The 13015-nt window shown below is 47.0% G+C and overlaps 2 protein-coding genes across 4 annotated transcripts in view; one reads left to right on the top strand and one right to left on the bottom strand.

Moving 5' to 3' along the window:
* The window catches only part of TMIE (transmembrane inner ear), a 33283-nt gene extending 20869 nt beyond the window's left edge, over window positions 1–12414 (bottom strand). The window contains exon 1 of the mRNA XM_080974322.1: window positions 12147–12414. Coding sequence (XP_080830448.1) covers window positions 12147–12248 — 102 coding nt within the window. The 5' untranslated portion in view covers window positions 12249–12414. The remainder of the gene's footprint in view (window positions 1–12146) is intronic.
* The window catches only part of ALS2CL (ALS2 C-terminal like), a 104069-nt gene that overhangs the window by 10379 nt on the left and 80675 nt on the right, over window positions 1–13015 (top strand). Inside the window, exon 1 of one of the 3 annotated variants that reach the window (XM_080974022.1) lies at window positions 5855–5985. The exons of the other annotated variants lie outside the window; for them this stretch is intronic. The gene's annotated coding sequence lies outside the window, so the exon portion shown is untranslated. Of the gene's footprint in view, window positions 1–5854; window positions 5986–13015 lie in introns of those variants that run through there. 3 annotated transcript variants of the gene reach the window in all.

The following is a 13015-nucleotide window of genomic DNA, read 5'->3' on the forward strand; positions in this document are numbered from 1 at the left end:
TTTGCAAACCTTTCTCGTGCTCCGCTTTGAGTGTTACGCTTCTGAATTGAGTGTTGCGCTTTGAGTGTTAAGCTGAGGTCTGTCTGTTTTTGCTATTTATTTTGCTTTTTCAGTTAATCTGTTTTTGTGTCTGTGTGGAACCCAGTTCGGCTACTGATTGATTGATTGATTGATTGAGTGACTGCAGTACATTGTTTATTGCTTTCATTTTATGGATCAGTGGTCCTGTTAGATATAAAATGCATGTTTGAAGTTTGAAAACCAAGGTACCATTGCAATTCTCTTTTGATGTCATCAGGATTGGTGGCCATTCATGTTAAACTGCTGTTTTAGGGGTTGTTTTTAAAAGTCCAGAATGGATTAATCCATTTTGCATTACTTTCTATGGGAAAGAATGCCTCGGTTTTGAAACGCTTTGGTTTTGGAACGGACTTCCAGAATGGATTAAGTTTGAGAACCAAGGTACCACTGTATTTCACCCGCGTCAAAGACCCAGTTTGGCACCTCCCTCTGTGCATTTGCGTACACACAAATTGGGAGCCGGTTTGTGTAATGTCACCAAATAGCCGAAACGTGACCAGCTCCCTCTGCTTTTCCAGTCCTCTACTGGGCTCAGGGGAGCCCGTTTTAACCCTTTCTTGGCAACCCCATGAGGGCTAGGAACTTGCTTACTTTGTTTCTTTTAATAATATAAATATAATAGTAATAATTTATTATTTATACCCCGCCCATCTGGCTGGGTTTTAAAAGGTAAAGGGACCCTTGACTATTAGTTCCAGTTGTGGCCGACTCTGGGGTTGTGGCGCTCATCTCGCTTTACTGGCCGAGGGAGCCAGCGTACAGCTTCCGGGTCATGTGGCCAGCATGAATAAGCCGCTTCTGGCGAACCACAGCAGCACACGGAAACACCGTTTACCTTCCCGCTGGAGCGGTACCTATTTATCTACTTGCACTTTGATGTGCTTTCGAACTGCTAGTTTGGCAGGAGTTGGGACTGAGCAATGGGAGCTCACCCCATTGCGGGGATTCAAACCGCCGACCTTCTGATCGGCAAGTCCTAGGCTCTGTGGTTTAACCCACAGCGCCACCCACGGACTGCTAAAAACATTAAACATTAAAAACTTCCCTAAACAGGGCTGCTTTCAGGTGTCTTCTAAAAGTCAGATAGTTGTTTATTTCCTTGACATCTGACGGGAGGGCGTTCCACAGGGCGGGCGCCACCACCAAGAAGGCACTCTGCCTGGTTCCCTGTAACCTCGCTTCTCGCGGGGAGGGAACCGCCAGAAGGCCCTCAGGCTGGACCTCAGTGTCCGGGCAGAACGATGGGGGTGGAGATGCTCCTTCAGGTATATAGGGCTGAGGCCGTTTAGGGCTTGAAAGGTCAGCACCAACACCAGAGGGAAGAAGATAAGCTGCAGTTCTGCCAGGCAGACTTGCTTTCTAGGGAATTCTAATGCCTGCTATTTGATCTCCTGTTCAGTTGCTGCCAGCTAATTGTTAGGGAAGAGGATTAGCAAGGTTCGGGTTACAGCTGATGGATCTTTGGGCAGCAGAAGCCCATCTTTCAGCCATGCCCAGCCTCTCGCTGCATCCACCCAAAACAAACTCCCTTGACAATCCATTGTGGGAGGCTTGCATTTCTGTCTCCCCCTCGGAAGGCAGTGTGTCTGCTGTTAAAAGGCAGAATCCAGGGGGGTTGCTGAACGTGCAGGGGGGTTGCTGAAACACAGCCTTACCGATTACATCCTTGTAGGGCTGTTATCCCTCCAGGTTCACCTGGTGTCCTCCCAGTGATGGGTGACTCTTCAGGTGGGCAAGAGCGCAGGAATCACATCTCAATAAACCCCAAGAGATGGGACACCCAGTCGTAAAAAGATGTAAATTGTGTTGCATTATTTACATATTCCTCAATATATTAAAATAAAAAATATTAAGGTCTTATATCTACAGTGGTACCTCGGGTTACATACGCTTCAGGGTACACACTCCGCTAACCCAGAAATAGTGCTTCAGGTTAAAAACTTTGCCTCAGGATGAGAACAGAAATCGTGCTCCGGCGGCGCGGCGGCAGCAGGAGGCCCCATTAGCTAAAGTGGTGCTTCAGGTTAAGAACAGTTTCAGGTTAAGAACAGACCTCCGGGACGAATTACAGTATTTTTTGCTCTATAAGACTCACTTTTTCCCTCCTAAAAAGTAAGGGGAAATGTGTGTGCGTATTATGGAGTGAATGCAGGCTGCGCAGCTATCCCAGAAGCCAGAACAGTAAGAGGGATTGCTGCTTTCACTGCACAGCGATCCCTCTTGCTGTTCTGGCTTCTGAGATTCAGAATATTTTTTTTCTTGTTTTCCTCCTCCAGAAACTAGGTGCGTCTTGTGGTCTGGTGCGTCTTATAGAGCGAAAAATACGGTAAGTACTTAACCCGAAGTACCACTGTATATATGTAATAAATATTCATAACTGCATATATAAACTACATGTTTGAAACCCCACAGAAAAAGTCCTGAAACCATTTTGTCCCTCCCAAATTGACCTCAAATATTTCTCTGCAAGGTGGAAGGAAAATGGAAAGGCCTCCCCATTGTCTTTTCCTTCACAAATCCTGTCTTAAGGGTATGTCTGTGTATGAACAGGGTGAGCCTGTGACCTGGCTCAGGAACTAAGTATTTATCATTACAAAAGACTGGCCAGGCTCCCCAGGGTATCCAATCAAGTAACCATTAACAGGTAACCTGCCAGACAGGAGATAAACAACGCACTGAGATTTCTGTTGTAGACTGCCTCTTCTGTGATGTAGGTATGATGTTTCTGGGGTGGTCTTGGACTCCAGGGCGGGCAATTTAAAATGTCTATATAAGGGCAGGTACACCTTGGTTCTGGGTCCTCCAGAACCTGCGTGTGAGGGAAGCACCCTGTTGCAACAGTTCAATAAAGATCAGGCTTCCTAGCTGCTTTGCTTCTCAATATTATCTGGTTGGCCTCTGTTATTCTCTCCGACTGATGGAGAACCTACAAAGGACTCTATAAGGGCTCCTGTGTCCCCCATAAGGGCAGATTTTTGTTTATTACAATAGATAAGCGCTCCTTCCAGCCCGGTGTCTAGAATCAGAACCGTAGACTTGGAAGGGAACCCCCAGCGATCATCTAGTCCAACCCCCTGCGATGTCGGAATCACAGCTCAAAAATCCCCAACAGATTGCATTGCAGCGGGTTGGTTTGGATGACCCTCAGAGGTCCCTTGAAACTCTGTGATTTTATAAGACGGCCACCTGACCTTTGCTGGAAAACATCCAACGAAGGAGAGTCCACCATCTTGCGAGGGAGTCCGTTCCCCTGTCAAACATCTCTTACCATCAGGAAATTCTTTAAATGTTTCGTCGGAATCTCCCGGGAATCCAAATCCATCGTTTCAGGTCCTATCCTCTGGAGCAGCAGGGAAAAAGCTCTGCCTGCGTTCCAGCCTGCCAATATCCCCCAGAACTGGACACATCTTGCTGCAGGATCCACCCCTTTACCATGAGAGCTCAGGGTGGCCAAGCTGCTCCCATCCCTGGTGCCTTCTGCCTGGTGCCTGCAACTTGATCTCTGGCTATTAGCAGATGGTGTGTTTTCTCAGCAGACTGCTAAAAGCTTCCTGATGTCTGCAGTTATTGTTGTTGTTTAGTCATTTAGTCGCCTCCGCCTCTTCGTGATCCCCTGGACCAGAGCACGCCAGGCACTCCTGTCTTCCACTGCCAAACTCATGCTGCTAGCTTCGAGAACACTGTCCCACCATCTCGTCCTCTGTCGTCCCCTTCTCCTTGTGCCCTCCATCTTTCCCAATATCAGGGTCTTCTCTTCTCACGAGGTGGCCAAAGTATTGGAGCCTCAGCTTCAGGATCTGTCCTTCCAGTGAGCACTCAGGGCTGATTTCCATAAGAATGGAGAGGTTGGATCTTCTTGCAGTCCATGGGACTCTCAAGAGTCTTCTCCAGCACCAGATGTCTGCAGAGCAGACTGCAATGGAAAGAAGGAGAGGAGAGTTGTCAGGCTGGGTTAACCCCCTGCCCCAGGGCCATAGCTCAGTGGCAAATCATCTGCTTTACACGCAAAAGGTCCCCGGTTCAAGCCCTAGTAGCTCCAGGTAGAGCTGTTGCCAGCCATCGATAGCCCTCTCTCCTTCAGGAATTTGTGGGATCCTTCTAAAGCCATCTAGGTTGGTAGCATCACTGCCTCCTGTTGGAGGGAGTTCTGCAGTTTCTTCTTTGGCGATCACTCATAATAATAATAATAATAATAATAATAATAATAATAATTTATTATTTATACCCCACCCGTCTGGCTGGGCTTCCCCAGCCACTCTGGGCAGCTTCCAACAGAATATTAAAATACAGTAATGCATCAAACATTAAGAGCTTCCCTAAACAGGGCTGCCTTCAGATGTCTTCTAAAAGTTTTGTAGTTACTTTTCTCTTTGACATCTGGTGGGAGGGCGTTCCACAGGGCGGGTGCCACTACCGAGAAGGCCCTCTGCCTGGTTCCCAGTAACTTGGCTTCTCACAGGGAGGGAACTGCCAGAAGGCCCTTGGAGCTGGACCTGAGTAAGATTGTCTTCCATAAGCACGGTCTTAACAGTGAGTCCGAAAGTGACTGTGGAGGCCAGTTCTGGATCCACACGTCCTTCCACAGTGGGGACAATAGGTTTCCAGGCAGCAGTTAGTTGATCACGTTGTGGATTTGCCAAGCATGCCTTCCTCTTAGCACGTTTCTCCCTTGCGTCCTGAGTTCGAGTGTCTTCAAAACCCATGACACCTTCAATAAACGCTGTTCTCCAACTGGAGCACTCGCAAGCCAGTGTTTCCCAGTTATCAGTGCTCATACTACATTTTAAAAGATTTGCCCTGAGAGCGTCTTTAAACCTCTTTTGTTCTCCACCGGTATTTCACTTTCCATTTTTAAGTTCAGAATAGAGTAGTTGCTGTGGAAGACTATAATCAGGCATCTGCACAGCATGACCAGTCCAACAAAGCTGATGTTCAAGAATCATTGCTTCAATACTGGTGATCTTTGCTTCTTCCAGTACACTGGTATTAGTTCACCTGTCTTCCCAAGTGATGTGTAAGATTTTTCGGAGGCACCGTTGATGGAATATTTCGAGGAGCTGGAGATGGCATTTATAAGTGGTCCATGTTTCACAAGCGTACAGTAAGGTTGGTAGTACAATAGCTTTGCAAACAAGCATTTTGGTTTCCCTGTGAATGTCTTGGTCCTCAAACACTCTGCGTTTCAATCGGGAGAAAGCTGCGCTTGCAGATTTAACAAAGCACTGTGTGAATAAATCATTTCTTTCTCTGGCCTGAATCTTCCAACATTCATCTTCCTTGGGCGTCCAATAGTCCTTTCCCAGCCCTTTGAGTAGAAAAGCCGCTTTTCCTCCCAGTGTCCAAATATTAAAAGGACAGGAGCTCTCCAGTTAAAAGCGGCTGGCAACCTTGCTATTGCTAGTTATGCAACCTTAGGAATTTTACAGGAATCTTTAACACACATTCTTTTCTGCAGATCTTGGTCGTGGTGGGTAGGAATAAACAGTTCTCCTTTTCTTCTTCTTCATTTCCCAAACCCCAGTGAACCTCTAGCCCACGAGGAAGTCTTTACACTGCACTTTCTACTCAGCATTCAGCCCCAGATAGTTGAACGGGACTTACTCCCAGGTAAATGTAGGCATCTAGCTTCATGCAGGAGAAATCCTCTCCCCATTCACTGGCCTCCATCTTTTGCAAAGTTCCACTGTCAGTCGGTTTGGCTAGGAGGCGGGGCTGCTGCTTTTTAGACCCGCCTCCTCTCCAAATGGGAGCTTTATAAAAAGAGGAAATTGAAGCAAAGTCTTTCTTGAAGAAGCAAAAAGAGGGAAAGGGAAGGAAGGGGAAAACAAGCTTTTCAAAAGGACACAGTGGCCTAGAAAAGAAGAGGCTACCAAGATTTGACCAGGGACCCAGGACAAAGCTCAGGTAGGATGTGTGACACTTGGATAGCAAGATGTGAAGATGTCTTGCATGCAAACTTGTGGTTAAAATGTGTTCTTTTGGAGGCAGTTTGTGTTACTTAAGCACTGCCTCTGGGAGTCAGATCTGGGACTTCGGTTAAGACAATATTTGCTCTCTGAGACAAGAAGTGTGTGTTGCAACCCATCTTTCCCTGTTTGCCTCTTAAGACCTGGTAGACAGAGGTGCTTTGCCTCTAATAATATAATAATATAATAATAATAATTTATTATTTATACCCCGCCCATCTGACTGGGTCCCCCCAGCCACTCTGGGTGGCTTCCAACAAAACACTAAAATACAATAACCTATTAAACATTAAAAGCTTCCCTAAAGAGGGCTGCCTTCAGATGTCTTCTAAAAGTCTGGTAGTTGTTGTTCTCTTTGACATCTGGTGGGAGGGCGTTCCACAGGGCGGGTGCCACTACCGAGAAGGCCCTCTGCCTGGTTCCCTGTAACTTGGCTTCTCGCAGGGAGGGAACCACTAGAAGGCCCTTGGCGCTGGACCTCAGTGTCCAGGCAGAACGATGGGGGTGGAGACGCTCCTTCAGGTGTACTGGGCCGAGGCCATTTAGGTCTTTCAAGGTCAGCACCAACATTTTGAATTGTGCTCGGAAACGTACTGGGAGCCAATCTAGGTCTTTCAGGACCGGTGTTATATGGTCTCGGCGGCCGCTCCCTGTCAGCAGTCTAGCTGCCGCATTCTGGATTAGTTGCAGTTTCCGGGTCACCTTCAAAGGTAGCCCCACATAGAGCACATTCCAGTAGTCCAAGCGGGAGATAACCAGAGCATACACCACTCTGGTGAGACAGTCTGTGGGCAGGGAGGGTCTCATCCTGTGTACCAGACGGAGCTGATAAACAGCTGCCCTGGACACAGAATTGACCTGCGCCTCCAAAATGAATCTCAGGCTGCACACCTGGTCCTTCAGGGGCACAGTTACCCCATTCAGAACCAGGGAGTCTTAATAAACATGGCAAAAGGTCTGCGGCAAGCAAATTCAGAGGGCAACTTCTTAAAAAGTGCTGTATGGGTTGTAAGAATCCAGTGTTTTCGTGTGGCAGCATCTGCACTTTGGAACTCCTTTCCTATTGATATCACTATACTGTTTTCGGCACCAGCCAAAAACATTTTTGTTAAATATGCCAGGTGTTTAGAAAGTTGATGTGAGTTTTCATCTCTTTTTAGCGTGTTGTTGTTATAATTTTTCAAATGTCTTAAATTATTACTTAGTGGTAACTATATTGTTTTATTCCTTTTAGTAAACGGTTTGTTTGTTTTTACCATCAAGAGGTGTATAAATTTTATGAAATAATGGTGGTGATAATGATATTTTGAACAATACAGTGGTACCTCAGGTTACAGACGCTTCAGGTTACAGACGCTTCAGGTTACAGACGCTTCAGGTTACATACGCTTCAGGTTACAGACTCCGCTAACCCAATAATAGTGCTTCAGGTTAAGAACTTTGCTTCAGGATGAGAACAGAAATTGTGCTCCGGCGGCCCGACAGCAGCAGGAGGCCCCATTAGCTAAAGTGGTGCTTCAGGTTAAGAACAGTTTCAGGTTAAGTACGGACCTCCAGAACGAATTAAGTACTTAACCTGAGGTACCACTGTACCTCCAATTTCCCCTTCTGTGTTTGCAACTGGTACTTGCTTTAAATATTCAGCGATGGTGAGCCGATGGGCGGAGCTAATTGCTGTTAATGATGGTCTAAATCTGGAGCAGGTTTTGCAAACTTGCTTCTGAGATGGGAAGTTTGGGATATGCTTGGATTAAGAACTGACCTGAATTTGCCTCAGATAACTGAGGGGCTTTACCTGCCCAAGTTGGCAAGCTCATGGGCAGATTTGTAGCTTTTTATTCACCCGGAGTTAAGAGCCAGTTGGCCTAGGGTTGCCATACGTCCTCTTTTTCCAGGACATGTCCTCTTTTTCAGGGGTAAGTTTTCTGTCCTGGCAGGTTTTTTGAATTTGCTAAAATGTCCTTGTTTTTCTTCCTTCGGTACTAAGGGAGCACTAGGGAACTGGCGTTCTGGGAGTTTTAAAATTGGACAAGAGCTAATTCAGACATGCGTGTTGGGTTATTCCTTTACTTATTTTCAACAGCTGTCTCCTCCTTTCCCATAAAAGAAAAAAATAAATCAAGGCAGCAAACAATAAAATGCAAGCAATAATAAATAATAATAATAATTTATTTATATCCCGCCCTCCCTCCCCAGCTGAAGCCGGGCTCAGAGCAGCTAACAACAATAAAACACAGAATTCTAAAATCAATTCATTTTAAAATCAACAAGTGGGCGAAAACAACAATAAAACATGAAGCCTGTTAGGTTGTGGGTGAACATATCAGACGACACAGCAAATCTTTAAACAGCTCATGTTTATTCACAGGCCAGAACAGAACTGAACTGAAGGGTTCAGCCAGCCTGCTTATATAGAGCTCCACTACAAAGCACCAGTAGGGACGCGGGTGGCACTGTGGGTTAAACCACAGAGCCTAGGACTTGCCAATCAGAAGGTCGGCGGTTCGAATCCCCGTGACTGGGTGAGCTCCTGTTGCTCGGTCCCTGCTGCTGCCAACCTAGCAGTTCAAAAGCACGTCAAAGTGCAAGTAGATAAATAGGTACCACTCCAGCGGGAAGGTAAACGGCGTTTCTGTGTGCTGCTCTGGTTTGCCAGAAGCGGCTTAGTCATGCTGGCCACATGACCCAGAAGCTGTATGCCAGCTCCCTCGGCCAATAAAGCGCCGCAACCCCAGAGTCGGTCACGACTGGACCTAATGGTCAGGGGTCCCTTTACCTTTACAAGGCAACAGTAACAATCTTTCTGTAACTATCCAATCAATGAACGTCACTTTCAACTCCTTATTTGCATATGTGGACCTGAGTGAAAACTATCTACAGTATCCCCCTGCTGGCCCAGGGTGAGAACTTCAGTACATAACCAAGCCAATATGCTGGGGAGAGAACCTGTTCATCAAAAGTAGGGCTGAGATCTCGGGATGCCTGGTTTGTGACTGACACCTCCATCTGGTTGACCCCTCCAGCTTTCTTAAGCAGGTCAGCAGAAGAGCTCATTTTTTGCCTTTATCTCCCACCTTATTCACCCCCCCCCCTCCTCAGTTAATCCCTACAGCGACCCTGCGAGGTAGGTGAAGAGACTGGGACTGACTCCAAGGTCATCCAGTGAGCTTCAGGACCGAGTGGGGATTTGAACGCTGATCTTCCAGGTCCTAATCCAACACTCTAACCACTATACCACACTTCCGCCCTAGAGTTCTTCTGCTATAGGGCAGCTCTAAAAATTAAGCAGGTAAGGGGGTTGGACGCGATGGCCCCTGTGGTCTCTTCCAACTCTATGATTCTATGAAATACAGTGGTACCTTGGTTCTCAAATGCCTTGGTGCTCAAACGCTTTGGTTCTCAAACACTGAAAATCTGGAAGTAAGTACAGTGGTACCTTGGGTTACATACGCTTCAAGTTACATACGCTTCAGGTTACAGACACCGCTAACCCAGAAATAATACCTCAGGTTAAGAACTTTGCTTCAGAATGAGAACAGAAATTGTGCTCCAGCGGCACGGCCACAGCAGGAGGCCCCATTAGCTAAAGTGGTGCTTCAGGTTAAGAACAGTTTCAGGTTAAGAACGGACCTCCGGATTGAATTAAGTACTTAACCCGAGGTACCACTGTAATGTTTTTCGGAAGCCAATTGTCCGATGTGGCTGTCGGCTATTGTTTCCGGGGTGCCTGCACCAATCAGAAGCTGCGCCTTGGTTTTCGAACATTTCGGAAGTCAAATGGACTTCCGGAACGGATAAAGTTTGGCGCTTTTGTTTTTGCTTTTTATTTTGCATTTTGGTTTTTGAGGCTTTTTCAATTACTTTGTTTTTGTGACTGTGTGGAACCCGGTTCAGCTACTGATTGATTGTGTGACTGCAGAAATGGATAAAAGCTCCCCATCTAAACAATGGCGATCATCAGTGCAGGTAAGGGGAAAAAAATAGTTTTAATTTTTATCATCTACAGTGGTACCTCAGGTTAAGTACTTAATTCGTTCCGGAGGTCCGTTCTTAACCTGAAACTGTTCTTAACTTGAAGCACCACTTTAGCTAATGGGGCCTCCTGCTGCTGCCGCGCCGCCGGAGCACAATTTCTGTTCTCATCCTGAAGCAAAGTTCTTAACCTGAAGCACTATTTCTGGGTTAGCGGAGTCTGTAACCTGAAGCATATGTAACCTGAGGTACCACTGTACAATACTGTCTTATTTACAGTGCAATGATTATTACTTTCATTTTATGGATCAGTGGTCTCGATACTAAAATCCTTGTTAAATTGCTGTTTTAGGGGTTGTTTTTAAAAGTCTGGAACGGATTAATCCCTTTTGCATTACTTTCTATGGGAAAGCGCACCTTGGTTTTGGAACATTTTGGTTTTGAAACGGACTTCCGGATTAAGTTTGAGAACCAAGGTACCACTGTAAAGGGAAAGCCAATTGTCCATTAGAGAAGGATCCGAAATATTTTCCTTGAAGCTTGAATTTGTTTAATTCTGGATTGTTGTATTTGATGTTTTAATGTGTTGTAAACTGCACTGAGATTTTTTTCTTTAAAATACAAAACAGTATATAAAATTAACAACAGCAACTCTCATTGAAGGGGAAAAGGCACCTAGACATTCTGTTGTGCTGACCGTAACCCAGATTTAAGGTGTTATTTGGCGATTAGCTTTTCTATCTCAGTTTCTAACACTGATTTGCGTCTAGTATCCATTAATAGCCCTCTTCTCTATACAGCCTTAAAGACCAGGGCATCTCCACCCCTGGAGAACAGCACACTAATTTGAAAGAAAATATAATTATTGAGGATCGCCCCTCCTTTTTCCTTCCGTTCAAGACAGACAGACTTGCCCCAGGGCAAAGAGGGAGGATAGCACCTGCCCTCTCTATGGTGTCCAGGGCAAATCTTTAAATACACAACCGCCGAGGCTTAACCCTATCTGGAAGAAAATACCCACTGATTTGGCAGCTCACCCTCTATGTGTGTGGGGGGGAAAGCTGTAGTTACATGGCGATGATAGAAGTAGTCTTTGCACGTTTTCAAAATAAGTTCTCTTACATGTGCTGTGCATTCCCCAAATAAACCCCAGCGCCACATTTCTCAGACTTGGGCAGGCTTTCTTACAAACCATATAACACCGGTCTTGAAAGACCTACACTGGCTCCCAGTACGTTTCTGAGCACAATTCAAAGTATTGGTGCTGACCTTGAAAGCCCTAAATGGCCACGGTCCAGTATACCTGAAGGAGCGTCTCCACCCCCACTGTTCTGCCCGGACACTGAGGTCCAGCGCCGAGGGCCTTCTGGCGGTTCCCTCACTACGAGAAGCCAAGTTAGTGCCTTCTGGCGGTTCCCTCACTACGAGAAGCCAAGTTACAGGGAACCAGGCAGAGGGCCTTCTCGGTAGTGGCACCTGCCCTGTGGAATGCCCCCCCACCAGATGTCAAAGAGAACAACAACTACCAGACTTTTAGAAAACATCTGAAGGCAGCCCTGTTTAGGGAAGCTTTTAATGTTTAATAGGTTATTGTATTTTGGTGTTCTGTTGGAAGCCGCCCAGAGTGGCTGGGGAAACCCAGCCAGATGGGCAGGGTATAAATCAGTGGCGTAGCGTGGGGGGTGCAGGGGGGCCGGCCGCACCGGGCGCAACATCTGGGGGTTAGGGTGCGCAAATCCACGGGTTAGGGGATGCAAATCCATGGGTTAGGGGGCGCAAATTACTTGCCTTGCCCCGGGTGCTGACAACCCACGCTACGCCACTGGTATAAATAAATTACTATTATTATTATTATTATTATTAAACCTCGGCCATGAGAGCTAGAAACTTGATTTTTCTCCCCTAGGTCTCCCCCGGTACAGACAAACCAGCTGTCTCTCTCGGGGTGCAAAATTCAGAGTCCGGATCATCATAGGAAGAAAACTAACTTAACCAAGCCCCTCTGGCTTGCTGCTACCACCTGAAACCCAAACAGGGTCTCTGAGTTGCCCTGGTGCTAGATGCAGTTAAAGGAGAATAATTCCATTCTGTGCAGGGGTTTTTTTTCTGAGGGGTCTTTCTCCTTACCTCTATCAGCTGACTCAGAGCGGTCCGGGAGTAGCATAACAGCAAGGAGGGCGACCCGCTGAAGGGACAAAGCGTCGGTCTCATGGGGTGGTCCAGCGCCATCTTTTCCCCTGTGTGTGTCTCGCTCCTCTTGTCTCTCTGCAAAGCGGAGCCTGAGAAGGGCAGCTGATGGATGGTCCAACTAGCTGGCTGCTAGCTGTCTTGTCAATCGCCGGCTCGCCACCAGCCACCCCCCTAACATCTGCCAGCGATGGCTCTGCACCTTCCAGCAATCTGCGGCCGCTTCCCTCGCAGCCACAAAGGCAGCCCTGGGGAGGCATTAATTAATTCATTAGGCTGGGTTCGTTTACACTCAGCAGCCTTGGTCCGGGGAGCAGCCAGGGTGGATGGGTGCGATCTCCCAGGTCGGCAGCGGGATGATATTGCTGGCTGCTTTTGCCCGGCTCCCCGGAGACCCGGCTTATTAACTTATCCAAGGCCTGTTTTCTCTCCGGCGGAGGAACCGGGTCTGAATCGCCTGGTTTCCTCCTCCTGATTGCACAGATGGGTAAATGAGAAGGGCACCTGTATGGGCTGTGCAAGCTGCGGAACGGCCGCTCGCCTATGACGAGCAGCGATGACCTCCAGGCGACTACACACAGAAGCTGATTTATGCTGGAAGAGGGTTGCTTATCTCTCCCATCACCAACACCACCCAATTTCCCTCTTTTGAAAAAGGGTAGGGAATAATAATAATAATAATAATAATAATAATAATTTATTTATACCCCGCCCATCTGGCTGGGTTTCCCCAGGGAAGAGAACTCTGGGGTGGTGGTGGGGTGACCAGTCGTGGTTGGATGCTGAGTTTTGATTTGCGTTGAGGAGCA

This window comes from Podarcis pityusensis (genome assembly GCF_964106645.2).
Source record: "Podarcis pityusensis genome assembly, chromosome: 12".
NCBI lineage: Eukaryota > Metazoa > Chordata > Lepidosauria > Squamata > Lacertidae > Podarcis > Podarcis pityusensis.